Source organism: Tympanuchus pallidicinctus, unplaced genomic scaffold, assembly GCF_026119805.1.
Source record: "Tympanuchus pallidicinctus isolate F22 unplaced genomic scaffold, pur_lepc_1.0 scaffold16, whole genome shotgun sequence".
NCBI classification, from domain to species: domain Eukaryota; kingdom Metazoa; phylum Chordata; class Aves; order Galliformes; family Phasianidae; genus Tympanuchus; species Tympanuchus pallidicinctus.
Window position 1 is genome coordinate 24,486,492 of NW_026294679.1, and position 16,933 is coordinate 24,503,424.

The 16,933-nt window shown below is 41.9% G+C and overlaps 1 protein-coding gene and 1 long non-coding RNA gene across 3 annotated transcripts in view; one reads left to right on the forward strand and one right to left on the reverse strand.

The window, feature by feature from the left end:
- The window catches only part of LOC128078127 (uncharacterized), a 24,315-nt gene continuing 7,382 nt past the window's right edge, over positions 1–16,933 (forward strand). Inside the window, exons 1-4 of the long non-coding RNA XR_008205301.1 lie at positions 1–260; positions 1,994–2,136; positions 3,780–3,900; positions 15,450–15,551. This is a non-coding gene — a long non-coding RNA (uncharacterized LOC128078127). The remainder of the gene's footprint in view (positions 261–1,993; positions 2,137–3,779; positions 3,901–15,449; positions 15,552–16,933) is intronic.
- STOX1 (storkhead box 1) lies at positions 421–9,233 on the reverse strand. 2 transcript variants are annotated; one of them, XM_052678016.1, is made up of 5 exons: positions 8,662–9,233; positions 6,063–6,719; positions 5,421–5,573; positions 1,811–4,079; positions 421–765 (listed from the first exon to the last, which is right to left on the reverse strand). In XM_052678016.1, exons 2-5 carry the CDS (start codon positions 6,079–6,081, stop codon positions 726–728), a joined length of 2,481 nt encoding a protein of 826 aa, XP_052533976.1. In that variant the 5' UTR covers positions 6,082–6,719; positions 8,662–9,233; the 3' UTR covers positions 421–725. The 2 variants fall into 2 exon arrangements, with proteins under 2 accessions (XP_052533976.1, XP_052533977.1); XM_052678017.1 differs by lacking the exon at positions 6,063–6,719.

Here is a 16,933-nt window from a genome sequence, read left to right on the forward strand (position 1 = left end):
ACTTCCCGGCAGCGGAGCGCTTTGGTGCCCTTCCGTGACTGTGTAAAGCACGTGTATGAGGGCAGAGAAGAAGGCGGGAATAAGGCATCGAAATTATCCGCGGGGCGGCAGAGCGCGCTCCCCATTCGCGAGAGAAGGCAGGGGCGCGCGGCTGGGCGCCTTCCCTCACACTGCAGAGCTCATCAGCCCACAGTTGGCCCCGTGCGGCTCGGCGGGGCAGCGAGAAAGGCTCGGCGGTGAAGGAGTCTGCGTGTGAAAAGGTGCGTGCCGATCCAGTGCTCTGCGTCGTTTTCCGACAGGAGGTGCAGCGCCTGCCGTCGGTCCCGAGAAGGAAACGCCTTCAGCAATTTTTAGGTCGAATACAGTTGTGCTTGGGCAGTGCGTGCCCGCCCCCAGCGAACAGCCGACCCGAACGCACCGTGTCAGCCCTCATTTTTATTGGACGAGGAGGTGCAAAAACAAACAAACAAAAAAACCCCATACATTTCTGCTATTGATATCTCCAAAATGTTAACAAAAGGCTTATATTTACAGGCAGCCCCAGACATCACCAAGCGCAATTATAGTATGCTTGCACTATTAGAAATAAAAAGTTGACATCTTATTAAAAACTTAGCAAGCCTTCCTGGCTAGAATTAGCTGAAACAAAGCACTTTTTGTCACTGCCCTTCCACTCTCCATACATTGCTAGAATGTATGTTCTCCGTACATTGCTATTGATGCTGTCAGAGTTTGGCAGGAAGCTTCATCTTCTTTTCAGTCCATCTAAAAGAAGAATTATTAGATGTCAGACTTCACGGTCTAAAGACAAAGCAGTACTGCTTTGGTTTCTGCTACCTCAGATGGCATCAATACCATCAGACTGACCAAGGGGCTCCAAGTGGCCGCCTCCAAGGAATACAGGAGAACTGTGCCAAAAAGCCGCTTAAGGGAAAAAAAAAAAAAGAACAACCAAAATCCCACTCCAGCAGCATTTCCTTAAAAACTGTAAGATGTGATTTGCTCCTGTATATATAAGCTGCTCAAGGTGATGACACATATCAAATGATGACCTTTAATTAAAGGACTCAAATGAGTGCTTTAATTGCACTTAAGCATCGGTCATTTAAGGTCTTAGGCACATAGAATGCTATTAAAAATTGATGTAATTTTTCCCCACACAGCATTTTAACTTCGGTTCTTGCCAATTAGTTAACAGCTGTGTAAGTCTTACCCATGTGCAACTCTATGTAAAATTTGTTTAATATCAATTCGTTTTCCATTAAGAAACTTTCAAAAAATCTCTTCGAAAAACTATATAGTTACAGTCTACAGGTAGCCAGTGAAAGGAGCCTCTCCATCAAGGTGGTGTGAACATTCTCCTGTCTGTTGTGAGCAAGTTGGATATTTTGCACTTTAAGTTATGATTAGACATCTTTATAAAACACATTTTATTCTTCACCTACAACCAGGGTAACTATGACAATATCTATAATGTCATATGGCAAGCTGGATCGTCTTGCCAACAGAAACACGTTGAGTTTATCCATGTTCCTGAGCATTTCTGCAACTATGCATCTCCATCTTGTACTGTGAATGCAAATGCAAAATACAAACAGCAGCATATGCATAGCAGATTTAAGCAGAAGGTTTATGGAATACGGCATGGGAGCACTATAAATGTTGAGTGTTTCTGGGTCATATGTAAAAGATAATACCAGTTTTGCTGCTGGGGAGGGGTGTTTATGATATACAGCAAAACGTCTACACAAATATGACTGTTGTTAACTAGGTGATGATACATGTAACTATGTTACATGTATTTTCTTACCTTGGGGAGTCAATTCCACTGTCTCCTGTAATGCTGTGGTTTTCTGCCCCTCCTGTGTGATTCTGTCCTGGTATCACAGTGTATTCATTCATTAAAATGAGACCTGTTATTCCTGGGGGGGTTCTTGCTTCTTTGGCTTGTGGGCCCAGATTGTGGCATGGCACTACTTCTGCCATCTCACAGGTGCGGTTCTGCAAAGCGTCAGCCTCATCAGTGTCACAAAAATCTACAGCTGAAGCCTTCATGCATTCAGTAAAGCTGGTTTCTTTCTCCTGTCTGGATACCATTGGAAGAACCTGGCTGCACAAACAACTTTCTTCTGCGAGGTCTGGCTTTTGATGCTTTTTTGAGCCATAAGTTGATTCTGTAAAATCAGCACTTCCCTTGTATCCATACCCTCCAGAGTCATACCTATTTACAGTTGTATTGTATTGGTTTGAATAAATATTAACCTTAGAGATTTTTAGAGCAGTCCCCATCTTTTGCACAGCTTTACTCCAGTCTCTTGCGACTGAAAATGCATGGCAAGAAAGCAACTGATGTGGTTCTTTGCATTCAAAATTGTCATCCAGATGCAACAAACTACACTTGTCACAATCATGTACCTTCTGGTTCTGAAGATGGCATCTGTTGGTAAATCTGTTGCTTTCCAGCTTTGTTGATCCAGAACAGTTGGTACAGTCGTATTTAAATACAAGTTCATTCTTTTTATCAGTCTTTTGTCTGTGTGTCACACCAAATTCTGTTTCCCTTGTAACACTGGTTGTATAATTTGAGAGGTGGACGTTTTGAAATTCATTTGCTGCTTGGTCCAACAACTCACCAACAGCGTCAGCCTTGTACCTGCAACATTCACCTTTCAGATGTAGTAAATGTTTTGCTTTTTCTTTACGCACACTTTTATCTTCAGTGTAGAAGTCTGGGGATTTTTTAATATTCCCAGGATTTCTTTTCACAGTTCCTCTGCAGATGTTGTCTTCAGAAACATTACTCTCCAGAAAGTATTTATGTTTATCATCTATTCGCAAAGTACTGCTGTGCAGATAACTGACATTGTCACTTAAGCTGTTTTTCTTTAATTGGAAGGAAAACCTATGAGCTTGGGGTGATTTGTTTTGCTTAGTGTTGTCAGCCTGCACTTCAGCAAGCAGTTGTTCAGCTTCATATTCGGAGGCTCCGGGTGACTCCAAGGACTTTGTAAGCCTTTGTAAATCTCTTTCCCGCTTTCGTCTCCTGGACTTCTGCTGGCTGTTAATACGACCCTTGTATGCTTTTGCATAAAAGCTGTGTCTCCATGAGAGACCCTGAAAAGGATTCTTAATTTGCTTTTTATATAGGACCTGGGATTCCACTGCTGCATCCAGCGGCTGTTGGTTTGTGACAAGCAGTGAAATGTTCTCTTCCAGCTTCTCACTTTGGGGTGTTGGCTCATGCACATGAGGTTTCAAGTTGTTTCTGCTGATTTGCTTCTCTCTGTTTGGCTTCTTTTTCCTTTTGTGTTTTGCTGTTCTAATTTGTGCCTTTTGAACACACTCCTTTGAAAGATACTTTTGCTGTAGTGTTAACACTTCAGCCGAGATATCCTTAGTGGTATTTGTTTTCCTCTCCTCAAACTTTTGCATTAATCTTGTGTGTTTAATCAAATTATCAACGGTAAGAGTGGGGTTAATACACCTGATGATTTCATGTTCGACATCACGTGGAATATTATCTAAGTCATCTTCATCTCTGACCGGCCACTCGCTGGGGGGAAACTGGGCTGAAAACGTTGAGTACTCCTTATGTTTTTCTTTTTTAGAAGTACTTCTCCAGAAAAGGCCAAGGCCAAATCTTCTACATTTCAGTTTCTCTTTCACTGACGTCAGGGTTTTCATGGTGTCCCAGGCACGGTTTTCAGCTGATGAAGAGATGACCTGAGTTTGAATCAAAGGCTTTCCGTCACTGCAGCCTTTCTTGCCTCCTCCCTCAGGTTCCTGGTTCATTAGCTGCTCAAGTCTTTGTTCACAGAGCATATTCTGGCCAGGGAGACAACGGGATACTTTAGCAATGTTTTCTTCCCCTGGGTCTGCACAGCTTTCCCAGGTTGCCTGGTAAGCATCCTCACTGTTTGTCCGCTGGCCCCTGTTATTGTATTCTGCAACATCATTTGTGACAAAGTACATGTTGGGGGTAATGATGAAATATCCCTCTCCTGTGTGATAGATCTTCCTTTCTTTAATTAGAGTGCCAAGGATGTTGTGTAAGATTTTCTGGGAGGGAACTGCAATGCCTACAAGGAAGCTACAGATACTTCAAATTAGAACAGATTTTTCAAATAAAATGAGAACTGGTCAAAAAATAGCTTACGATAGATCTGGAAGTGAGTCAGCATGAAGTGCCCAATGTAGTTAGTTTGCAAGATTCAGAAAGAAGTTTGAAATTGATGTGGCAGCTGAAGTACGGATAGGAAATGCTCAATTTCAACATGGAAGTGTCAGATGCCTCAGGACAAATAGCAGGACTGTTCTTTTACACACCACCAAAGCCAGCAACAGTGCTAGCACCCAGCTATCTGCCACCCATTCGCCTGAGGCTCCCTTAAGATGGCAGTGACCGCCCCAAAATCTGGCTGGGGACAGCAGACTGCAGCCCTGAATCAAGGAGAACCCCCTGGGCTCGCCAGGTGAGGGCAGCACGGAAACATCATTGGGCCCACAAGAGTGAAGACTCCCAAAACAAGGTGAAAACAGCAAGAAAAACGTTCTCTCCTTCTGTAAACATGGAGTGCTCCTTCCAGCTGAGCTATAAGTGGCACTGTGTGGAATCTCGGTTCACATATAGGCTACACATTGCTGGCAGCTTTCAGAACCAGTTGATGGGGTTGCATTAAAATTTTTCCTAGTAATGGGAAAGCTTACTTATAACAATTGCAGAGCTATGAGATTACAACCATTCAAAAGAGAAAGCTTAGAATGAAACCTAACAACCTCCTGCAAAAGGCTATAATGAGCTCCTACAGAGTCTCACATACATGCTCCCACACCCCAGTTCAATAACCTGAAGGAAACTGAACACTTTTCACACTGAAGGAAAATGCAGCATTGGATGGAAGTGTCTGCTGTCCCATCGGTAAAGGAGGACTTGGTGTAATAAACTTGCTTTCAGGAAAGGAGAAGCTGGAATTTGACCAACAAATCTGATTTTGAGACCACTTGCATTTATGATAGCAGATGCTGATTGTAGCTCCCAGGCTGCAAACTCCTTTGCCAAAGTCAAATGCATTTCTGCTTCTTCTTAAAAAGGACCCGAAGTCTTACTGATATGACAAATAGTCTGTTCTGTGCTTTTCCAGACCTCTTCCCTGAACACCTCATGTATGCTTTCCCACTCTTGAGGAGCATACTCTCAGCACACTGCTGCACCCAGTTCTCTTGATTATTCTCAAGGATTTATTAATCCTCATACTGAAAGGAATGTTACTGTTGCTTTCAGATTGATAAGCACTGTATATATATTGAAGTATTCTCCCATCTGCTTGCTGATATTCTTATGCATTGCTCATCCAATATGAATAGATAACTCAAGGTTGATGATAGAGTCATTTTTACAGGAAGGGAAACAAACACATTACCTGGATACCTTTTCACTAACTGCTCCACTAAAGTTTTCTGTGTGACCATGGTTTGGTCTGCATTCATGTCTGATATGGCACAGCAGATTCCTTCTACCAGAGGAATAGACAGAGATAGTGAGCATGGATTCATCAGAGCAGGGAGTGTACCACCTATACTCCAGAAGGAACAAAAAAGAAGAAAACAAACAGTTTGAATGGAACAGTATTTCATTTCTCTGTTAGTCATAGCTGATTTTCAATTAGATTTTCTTTTGTTGCTTCAACACGAGCACCTTACCCTCAATTACTTTTCGTTTGCAAAGTACTCAAAGATTTCTCAGGGAAGACAAGTGGCTCTAAATACTTAATGTGTTTTTGTAATGATGGAAGCAAAAGGCTACTTCAAGCACATTTGTTTGTTTGGTATTAAAGTCCAGCTTAAGCCTTAGCTCAGTAATGAGGTAGTCAAGAGAGAGAAGCTCATCTGATAACTGCTGATAATTTTATGACTGTTTATATATGAACCACACAGAATATATAGTTCTCAGAGTAACTGATGAAAAACGTCAACATCCAATAGTCAGAAGTAAATAATGTAGGAAAACCTGAAATTAATGCTTTCCCTGAAAGCTGATGACAAAGCAGAAAGCAGGAACTTACCTGAGGTCTGCGCATGCATTACGACAGGACAACATATACCTTCTCAGACAAAAAAAAATAACAGGCTTTTTTCTTCCCCTTTTTTTAGACCAACGATCTGTTCCCTACACCTGGTGGTATTTTGTGATCTCTTCCCTGTTCTCTGTTGCAGAGAAAGCTCCAGCTATCCTCAGCACCAGCTGGTTACTTCACGAGGCAAAAGCTGGAGTTAAATGCTAACTGTAATTTTCCCGCAAGTGAGAGGTGACATCTGAGATTGAGTGACATTCAGGTTTGGCTGAGCTGCAATTGGATAGCCTGCTGGCTGACTCGGGAACCTGATATTTAGCCTTTCAGCAGAAAACAACAACACAAACATTTCTTTCAGTAATGAGTTTAGCTATTGCATTTGGGAAAGCTCAAATTGCTCTTGACCTTTGTTTTCCAACTGCGATTACTTTCAACAAAAAGCACTGAAAAAAAAAGAGTCCTGGCACACGGTTTCCCCGGTGATGTTTCTAGGATACTCTTTGCAGGTGCAGGAACCATTGCAATCTTTCTTTTTGTATGGGAAAAACCCATCAGCATTCACTAATAACTCTTCAGAACAATTTGTTGTCTCAGCTCTCTGCTGTAGGCACGGTGTTGCAGCCAGTTTTACCATTTGTTCCTGTAGATCTAGGGAGTAAAACACCGGATGTAATTGGAATGCATTATGTTTATTAATATTAATTATCTTCCATCACTCTCTGTGTCTGCCTCACAGCCTCAAATCCCACGTCGTCTTTAAGGGAGGGGTCTTCCAAGGTAGCATTTAAGAAAAGTAGCAAGCAAAAACCAGCTTGATACTGAAGGAAAATGAGTATATATTGAAATTGCATTTTTCACAGTGCAAACTTATTTAAAATGCCCAGAGTAGATCAATAGTGCTAACAATAGGAATATTAAACATCATTCCCTCCTGACTTTGAAATACAAGCTAGAATTGTATTTAGCAACTCCTATCTAGGCAGTCTGCCAGCAATCATGTATTACTGTCTTTCACTTTGGTTTGCCAGTCTATTCAAACTCTGCTCATTACCTGGGCACTCAGAACCCAAGAATACCCTTTTAGAGCCCATATCCATCACAGTGTGGGCAAGTTGTCTGTAACATGAGCACTGGTGTACAGGAAAGCCTCTGGTTGTTCTTGACTAATACAAAGTGATTTTTTTTTTTTTTTATCCTGACTGTAACATGAGCTCTATAACTTTTCATTAAGCTGTTCAATAATTGCAGATTTTTTGCATCTCCAGCCTCTAGGAAGAATGACATGTAAGTTGTTGCTCGTGCAAGTCTTCAGAAAATAAAGAGAAGCACATTTTATTGCACCAGAGCTCAAGTTAGTCCTTAAAGATTGAGGCAAACAATTTCATAACCGTAAAGGGTTCACAGTAAATAATTCTAGGGAAAAAAATAAATACAAATCAATAATAATCTCTACTATATGGTTCCACTTCCACTGAGACAGAACAGACACAATAACAAGTACAGCTAAAAATTCTGTTCTGTAGTCGGAGAGGTCTATGTAGGAGTGTTAAGCTGAGCATAAAGGGAAATATTTTAGTGGGGAAGCATTGATGGTAGGCAGATGGTTGTACCGGATGATTTTGGAGATCTTTTCCAATCTTGGTGATTCTATTCTATGATAATGATCCCACTGTTCCTGTGCCTTCCTGCAGGAGAGCCCCACTGTGTTTGATTCACTTCACTTTCTGCACAAATGCATGAGGAAAGCTAGCAGCAAGTACAGCTCTGTCACAAACCGAGAGGCTTCTTCTTTTCTATATACTAAAGTGCATCCTGGTCACATTTTATAGTAAACATCACATTTCATAATTAATGACTAGGAATAATTTTAAGCAGGAAAAATGTTAATAGGAACACAGAAAGTAGGAGAAATTTTGCAATAGCATTTTTTGAACATTAATGGGGATTTTCAAGGCCTTATTAAAAGATAAAATTTCTCTGCATGTGATTAAAGACATAGTCAAGATTGTTAGAATATTTTCAATTACTTTAATCTCAGTGCTTAATAAGCCACTCATAGCCATCACAGGTAAATATGGTGAACACAAAGCAGGATTAAAAGTGAAGGGAAAAAAATAAAGGCTTTTGAGATCAATCATGCTCCCTACTGAAAGCTGTGATTTGATACTCCAAGTAGAACAAGTTGCACAGCAGTCAGCAGTGTGTTCACTGCACTGTGATTTTCCTTAGGCCAAACTTAGTGGGAAAGAGTTTTTGCCATGTGCAGCTGGCCTTCTTTAACACTTGCTGAGGCCACTGGCATATTCACTTTGATGCTCCAAGAACATCTTGAGAGCAGATTTCAAGCTCCAAAGGCACTAACTTAAGCAAAAGCAAGCATACAGCTTCATACAGACTGTTGAAAAGCGAAGAGCATTTTTGCTAGTTGAAAATTAGCAGGCAAACTGTTCAGTGCTTAGAGATTTGTTTTACCCACAACAACCATCAAAACAGCCAACTAACAAAACTACATAAGCACATCTGCCTTTATGGCACTCATCATAGCATAACTGGCTAAGCAACAGTACTGAAGACAATGTTTTTACTATACCTTAACAGGCCTACAGCTTTTCAGTCAAATCACAAGTAGCATTGGATACTTCCAGCACAGCTCAGAGCAAGGAAAATCACCCTTAACTGTTTCAGCATTCAATATCTGGCAGAAAAAAAAACCAAATTGATTCAAAAGCTTTACTGGAAGGAGATAAAAATGACATAAAATGAAGTGGTCTCAGTAAAGTTGCAAAAACCACGCAAACAGCCCAGAGAGGCAAACAGTAGAAGAATAAGCAAGTCATCAGCAGCAGCAACGTTTCTGGCTCCTGTAACTGCCTGCAGATGCTGCCATCCAGTGCTACAGGATTTTAATAGAAGCACATCTTTTCCACTTGGCCTGGTCCAGAAAGTCCCTTTGCAGCCCTGGGATTTCTCCACTAAAACTGCTCTGCCTTTTCTTTGCTCCCAGTCCCACCCCCTATCTGCAATAAATCTCAAGCCATCCAGATAACTCTGTAATGTCAAAATCTTTGTCCTGTGTGGAAGGTGTTACTGGTTGCTGGTTAGGCACTGTAGATCTATATAGTGAAAGAATTGCTGTAAAACCTGCATCATGCAGTTACACATTCCTGTGCGTTCAGCTAAGGGTCTGCTCTAACTGCTGTAATATTCCTGAAGAGTACTGCTTTGCCTGGAAACGTGCTGCCACGTAAAAGGCAGTCACAAAAGAAGCACACAACTTAAAGCTACAATCACAGGAGTAAGATATAACTGCAGTCGTGTTCTTCTTCCCAGAATGGACCCAAATTCACTTTGCATTGCTCCCCGGCTTCAGCTCACCTTTATCCCAGCCAAGGAGTAAACACATTGGTCTCTTAGAGAAACAGCACCCAGAGTTATTCAAAAGAGAACATAGCCCCAACATAGGTTTGTTTTAGAAAAGCAAGATAAAATTTAGAGGTTCATTTCATTTCAATTTGAAGCAAAACATAACAAGCATTTCAGCTTTCAGACAGATTGAGTTTACTAAACAAGTGGCACTTGCTTTTTCAATTGTGCCATTGTCCAGGAAGCTTTCTGCTTCAGTACAAATCAGGCTGTTTACTGAGTAGCTGGAATCTGCCAGCAAATGGTCTGTGGATCACCACAGATATATCTATGCAAGTTAAAGCATACTAGGAAAAAAAATGTCATGCATTATTCCCAAGGGTTTCACTGAATTCTCACTTAGCTGTAAACCTACTGTTTAAGTCACAGCAATGATATGGAATTTTCTCTATTTTAGTTCTTTCAGGAGTGATGTGGCAGCAGTGAAGCTTCCTGGGCTGAATTAACAGGACCAGCTAGCAGACAAGAAGAAGTGATTATTCACCTACCTTTAGTGCTTGCTATACCACATCTTGCCTTTTCAACCAGGCTTACTATGCATCTGTATGTGGGGTTAAGTTCAGTAGCTGGCCACCAGAATGATCAGAGCTGAAACTGTGTGAGAAGGAGCTGGCAGAATGGGGCTTGTTCAGCATGGACAGAGATGATTTTGATGAATTTAAATTTAGAAAAGATGATCGATGGGAGACCTGACAGCAGCCCCTTGAGAAGATGGAGCTGGTCCCTGCACAGCAGTGTATGACTGGAAGACAAAAGACAACAAGCATCAGCTGGAACAGGAGAGCTTCAGCCTGAATGTAAGGAAAATCTTTTTACCCTTCAGGACAGCTCAGCAGTAGAGAGCAAGTTGCCCAGAGAAGTTCTGCTGTTTCCAGTCCCAAGGAGTTTCCAAGATGTAATATGATAAAGTTCTGAGCAATCTGGTCCAACACCACAGCTGACCCCACTTGGAGCAGGACCAGGACGGGCTCATCTGTTTTATTTGGACTGTGGTGCCTGTGCCTCTCACTGCCACCCTCATCAACCTCTTCAACCACCCTGTTTTCTGCAAGCCACTGCAACAACGCTTCTGACCTCTGCTTGCTGTGAAGTTTTCTTGAGTTACATGAGATTAAAGAGCAGAATGATGGCCACTCTCACATCATGTTGTAAACGAGGCCCAAATGCAAACAGCATTTGAGTGGAAAGACTGTTGGATTTTTCTTCAACTTTCATACAGCTTTCGTAACTTTTTTTTTGTCATAACCAAACTCCATCTGCATGTGTTTGTTCTTAGGCCTGGTGCTCTGCAGTGATGAAGTGGACGTGTGCTAAGGCAAGATGGCAGTAGAGAGAAATTAAAACTAATCCTGAAATGAAGTTACTGATTTTGAAGCTGTATCAACAACTAAAACTGACTAATGCATGTAATTGATTTCATTAATTGCACGATGTTAAAGTAACAGCAAATGAGTTCTGCTCAGATACCCTCGCCCACACTAAGGGAGTTAAAACCTACAGTGCAGGGTTCAAAGTGCACGAATACAAAAGAACGCAAAACGCAGGCATGGCTCAGCCTGAGTTCCTGAGTTCTGTTTTCTCACTCCAAAGACTGAGGCGGGAATTTATTTTGCTGAAAATCTCTAGCACTGAGAAATATACAGTACATGTGAAGTTCTGCACAACTAATCTTACTAAAGATAAATAAATAAATGTAAATTACATTGAGTGGAGCCCACTATATATAGTAGTAAAAAAAATACTCTCCTGTTCAACGGTACTTGTTTGTTCAATGGTGTGACTGCAGCACGCATGCTGAAACAGTGAAAAAATATATACAGAAATGCTCCAGCCTTGCAGGAAATTCAAACTGAGCAGATCTAGGAAATCCATCACGATTTTGAAGAGCATTGCAGTGCCTTGCACACTCAAATGATGAAATAATCTCCTAGCCATTAGTCTGGGAGAACTGACTTAGTAAGCCAAAGACAGCGAGCTACATAAAAAGTTGTCCTTTGAGAAGTACAAGTATTTTCTTCCTTTTTTCCTCCTGAAGATGCACTGACAATCACCCCCAAAACAACTGTGATAACCAGGAAACCCCAGTTACAACGGAACGTACAAGCTCCGACTCAGAGGCCTTGTTGACAAGAACTGTAAAAGCAATGCTTGAGAATAAAACGCTTACAAACTCAAACTTTCTTCGTTTTCTGACAGCTTGTAGACAGACGGTGCAAAATAAGGCACTATCATCCACTTCTTTTTTCAAGCCTGAAGAAAATGAGAAGGAACGGAAATTGGAACAATCCGTATCAGTCTGTAGGAGGTATGAGCACCTACTGTGAGCCGCACTTCACAGGAGCCAGCGCCATTGAAATACCAGATTGTTCTTCTTTGACTTGCAAACTTGAATCCCCTCTGGTGAGGCAGGATGGAAATCAATGGAAGAAAGGGGCTCCAGAAGAAAAGAATCCCAGGAAGCGGGCTGAGGAGCCTCTTGCTGAGCTGCAGTCTTACAGCGCCGTGTGCTCCCATGGAGAGCCCGATAAACAGAGCCGCTCCGGTGGCGTCACCGGCCGTAGGCAAAACACAGAAGTGACGAAGCAGAGCCCGCTCTCAGACGACCGTAATTTCAGCCGTAGTTTCCTTGGACTGTAGCGAAACGCTGCCGACACTGACTTTAATTGCTGTGAACAAATTTAACTTACTAAATTAAAATAGACCTGTCTTCAAAGCCTGCGAAGTCAGTTCAACTCCTTTCCTATCACAGAGAATCTGAGTCCTGATTTAGCATTAGACGCCTCGAATCTTCAAAGCTTCAGCTACAATCTTTGCCCACTTCTGAGATATTTAGCTCCTTTCCGCGTTCAGTTCTCCCTAACTTCTGGGCGAGACTCGCAGCAGGGAAAGAGGAGAGCTGGGGGGCCACACCTATCAGACTACTCCATTAAATGAGCAAATAGAACATAATTCCTTGCCTGATCTCATTACAGCTCTGTCAACACCTGGAGCAAAAAATACACCTTCACAGAAAGGCGTATTGTCCTTTCAACGCCAGTCTTCAGTAGGACACTTTCATCTCAGTCCCTTGCTCGTTTCCAGGCGCTGCTTAGGAAGGGCGGGAGGGATAGCCCTCATTTGGGTAACAACTGGCCGCACATCTCAGCTGAGCACCGGAGATGGTCTGGCGGAGGGATGTGAGCATTTTCACGCAGGCTGCTCAGCTATCAGATCAAAAGAAAGCGTTTTCAAAACTATCTCCCACCCCCTCATCCTGCTCTTAGCTCTCCGAGGGAGATCTGGATTGCCGTAGTTTTCACTTCTTTCTCCCCTCCATCCCCATAGGGGGAGAATACAACAGCTCTCACCCGGCCCTGTGGATACAGCGCGCAAACTCAGTCTTGGCCCTTTTTCATGTGTTGTGGCCATAGACGAAGATAATACAGGACAAGGGTGAGTGATTCCCAGCGCTGACAGCTGACGTTTGAGGTATCTGTAGAAATTCACCCAACGATAAAGGAGTTTACAGACGCTGTTATTACCGTGTGTGCTGCAGTAAGGAAATGTTTCCCGAGAATTCTTTAGGACTTTCTTCCCTACATCGCAGTCATGAAGCACAAGAAATCTACGTGGCTTGAATTTCCTATCACTGCAAACAACAGCTTCTGAGCAAGTAAATAAAAACAAGCAGTTACATCTCCTTCTATAAAATGAAGGCAGAATGTGATACCAATAGCTTCATTTTTAAATAATGTCAACTTTTTTAAAGAATAAAATCAAGGAATCTTTCTACTTTGCATTTCAGTTACCTAACTTGTCACTGGTTTTCCTGGAATAAAGTATACACAAGGGATGGAGAAAAGTCTTCCAGAGCAGAACACAGTCCTTATGATGGAAGGAAGAGCAATGGAAGAAAAGACATACAACACATCTGTTTTTACCAGAAAATCACCTGGATAAAGCCACTTGATTTGCAAATTGGTTTCAGTTGAGCTTCCAGAGACAGAAATCAAACCATGAGAACATCCCTTCAACATCAAATGTCTGAGAAAAGGAAATGCACAAAGAAACATTTGATAAAAGAAATGGAGAGAACTCTGACTTGTAAGAAGCCCCTTTGGGTATTAGTGCAGTGAGAGGCAAGATAATAGGGAAAATAGTGTAATTCATTTACCAGAATAAATTCCATTTGGACTTGGCCTACCAAACTATGTCTGAGAAAATAGGTTACTGCAAAGTAGAAGGTGAAAAACAAATGAATCAAGGAATCGCAAGTAGTACAAAACTTAACTATAGTAAGAGAGAATATTTCCTTACATATGTAGAGATATTACATCTTTTTAGATGGAACCCAATGGGTAGGACACTGCTTTTTATAATACCTCTCTGGATTAACAGATAAGAAGTCAGTGGACCTCACACAGGAGCAGATGCAGAAAGTTGCCAGAGCCCAGAGAAATGGGATTGAATGAAGAAGTTGAAGAGTCAGAAAACAGGGTTGAGACAGAAAAGAGTATTCTCTACAAACTGTTGGGAAAGAAAGATGAATACCATGAAGAAGGAAAGAAAATTAAGAAAAAGTATGTGATATAAACTAAAGCCAATGTAAAGAGAAGCGTAAGCAGTTTTAGATGGCCAAGGACAACACAGGCTAGACACCAGAAATGTTAACAGTTTTGAAACAGGTGATGAATTCCTCAAGTCTTCCAATGGGTGACAAATTCATGCTTTGAGAAAGAATTCAAAGCTGCTTTTCTCACTTGAAGAACTGCTGGTTCTTGTGATGTAACGCTATCCAGTTCTGCTCAAAGAAAAATATACTTCTGCCTTTAATTCACCCCTGGGCAGAAATGATTACCGAGCTACACTCAAGGAAGAAATAATAAAACTCTCAAATATGACAATAATGAAAATCCCTACTGACCTTTGGAAATCAATTTGGAATTCAAGGATTTGTTCACACTTCACCAAGTACCAAGTTGTTACTGTGGTCTGAACAGTTACAAATCTTCATTTCTGCAGCTTCTACTCAATCTCAGTTTACTACATTTCTGGCTTGGCTGCTAATGCTTACAGGCTGTTAGGGAAAAGTGAATCAGATTAAAAAGTTAAAGCGGATACCTGAGCTGAAACAAAGCAAGAACTACACTGCTTGCTTATCACTTAGAACTTAGCGTCTCCTACAATCATCTTCCAAATAAGGCAATAGTTAATGGTGTAGAAGATATAGAAACCACCCAGAAAAATCCAAGATCTACAAAAGCACCACGGTAATGCCTTCTGCCACCTAGGACCAGTCAGAAGAGAACAGCCTTACCGGATCCTCAGAGGATCAAGTCAGTACAAATTCTTAAGGACCAAGGGGTGAAACAGACCCAAGTGTTAACAGACTCAGCATACCGATGTTCGTTCCCCCTCCAGGAATGCCAACAGTAAAAAGGGCTTTACTGACAAAAAACAATACCTCAGATAAAAACTGAGGAGCTCTAGGGCAGATATCCTATTCAATAGCAGAAATGTATTCAATGCAATCACTACATTTCAGCAGTCAGTAGTCTAGCAATTGTACCTTTTATATATTAGACAAATCCGTTAATTGCAGCCTGGCCTCATTAGACTAGAAACATCACTAGTGCAATTAACTGAATATGAACAAATTGTAGGTAATAAACAGAAATAATGGCTAAATATGATATTCACCAGTATTACCTTAAAAATACTCACCAATTTCTTCCCGAGGTTATTTTGTCATTGTTGTTCCTATTGCCAGATCTGATGGCATGTTCTCTGTGTATTCCATTAACATTAATAAATGAAAATGAAAGGGGGGACCAAACAGCTACAGCTGCAGTACATCATCTGCCAAACTCAATTTTTTTCATGTGAATAATTATATACTTAAGGTATCAAAATAAATATTTCTCAGCCTGGTTTCATCTTAGATCTTTCATCAATTTCTCTTTTCTGTATTTTCAGAAAAGCTGTAAAAGATTACTTTGAAGCTTCTTTTTCGTCGACATTTCTAGCAGAATTAAGGCTACGGGAGCTGCTGAGATCAGAGCATCACATCTGTATTAGGTAAGAAAATACTTTCCCTGTCAGGCAGCCTCCAGTGCTGCACCCTCCACCTTTCCCTGCCCCGTGGCAGCACATGCTGTAGCTGTTTCTCAGGTATCTTGGTGCTGAGTCAATCTGTAACATCCAGCGTCAGTGATTCAGTCTAAGCATCATCCTCTGTCTAAAACCATTCATGACGAATGAAGGTGAATTAGTCTTCCACTGGTTACGAACGCACCTTCCAGATAGCTTGAGCATCACTCTCCAGACAGTCATCTGCTCCAGGAAACAACATAATCTGCATAAAACCTAAAACAACCTGCTTTCTATAGAATTTTTCCCGTGCCTACACTGTAACAACTCACCAAGTCACACCAATCTGGTTTCAAACCAGGCCACTAGCAGCTGAACCCTGGTTTGTGCAGACATCTATATTGCAGAAAGGCTGTGGTAGCGTTGCTCTGCTTGCTCCCTTAGTTTTCCAGCAGCCCAGCTGCAGGACTTCAGCCTGCCAGGATTCACAGCAATGCCGCTAATCACAAAATGCCACACAGGCAGAAGTCACCTGCTCTGAGTGTGGTTTGGCTCTTGCAGCAAATAAAGTCTCTGATGGCAGCTCAAGCTGCCCCACTCAGTCAACCAGAAAGGATCTCACCTTTAGGATAACACAGGCAAGCAGCAACGATGATAAGCAACAGTCAGGAGAGGAAATAAATTCAGTGGCACAAAAGGGCTGCCTGCTCCAGCCTGTGGAGGAGTATCATCTGCAGCCACTGCAGTCTGCCCTGCCCCAGCTCTCCCATCCTGCTGCTCCAGCATGGGGCTCTCTTCCTGCTGGAGGAAACTGCCTCAATTTTGCACTAAAATTTCAACCAGACAAAAGACTCCCTCTTCCCATCTCACTGCTGTGTTTTCCTCCCCCAAAACATGGCTCTCACCCTGTCTCAGGTTACTTTGTGCTTTCAGGAAGTGAGGCCCCAGCTGAGGAGGCAGGCAAGTCCCAAAAGGGCTGCAGGCCACGCTTCAGCATTAGTCTTGCTCTGCACATTTTTACTCATTCATTCCTGACAGACAAATCTGCATAGTGCCTCTTCTTGTTTACTGGGGAAAACCCTTACCAGGCAAGGCACAGACACTGCTCACTTTGGAATACGGGGGACCTAAAATGGACTATTTCCTTTTTCTCAGACTTCAAGTAAAATAAACATCTGAATGAATTCACTGCAATGTACCATCCCCCAGCTCCACCAATTCCAAGCCCCGCGGTTACTATCCATTGTGTAACCCATGTAAGTCCCTTCTCATGCTGTGCATCATTATAACCAAAATCACAAGGTTGAAAATACTGACTGCACATTCCTTGTGAGCGTATCCATGGATGACCAAAGGATGTGTAGATGTGC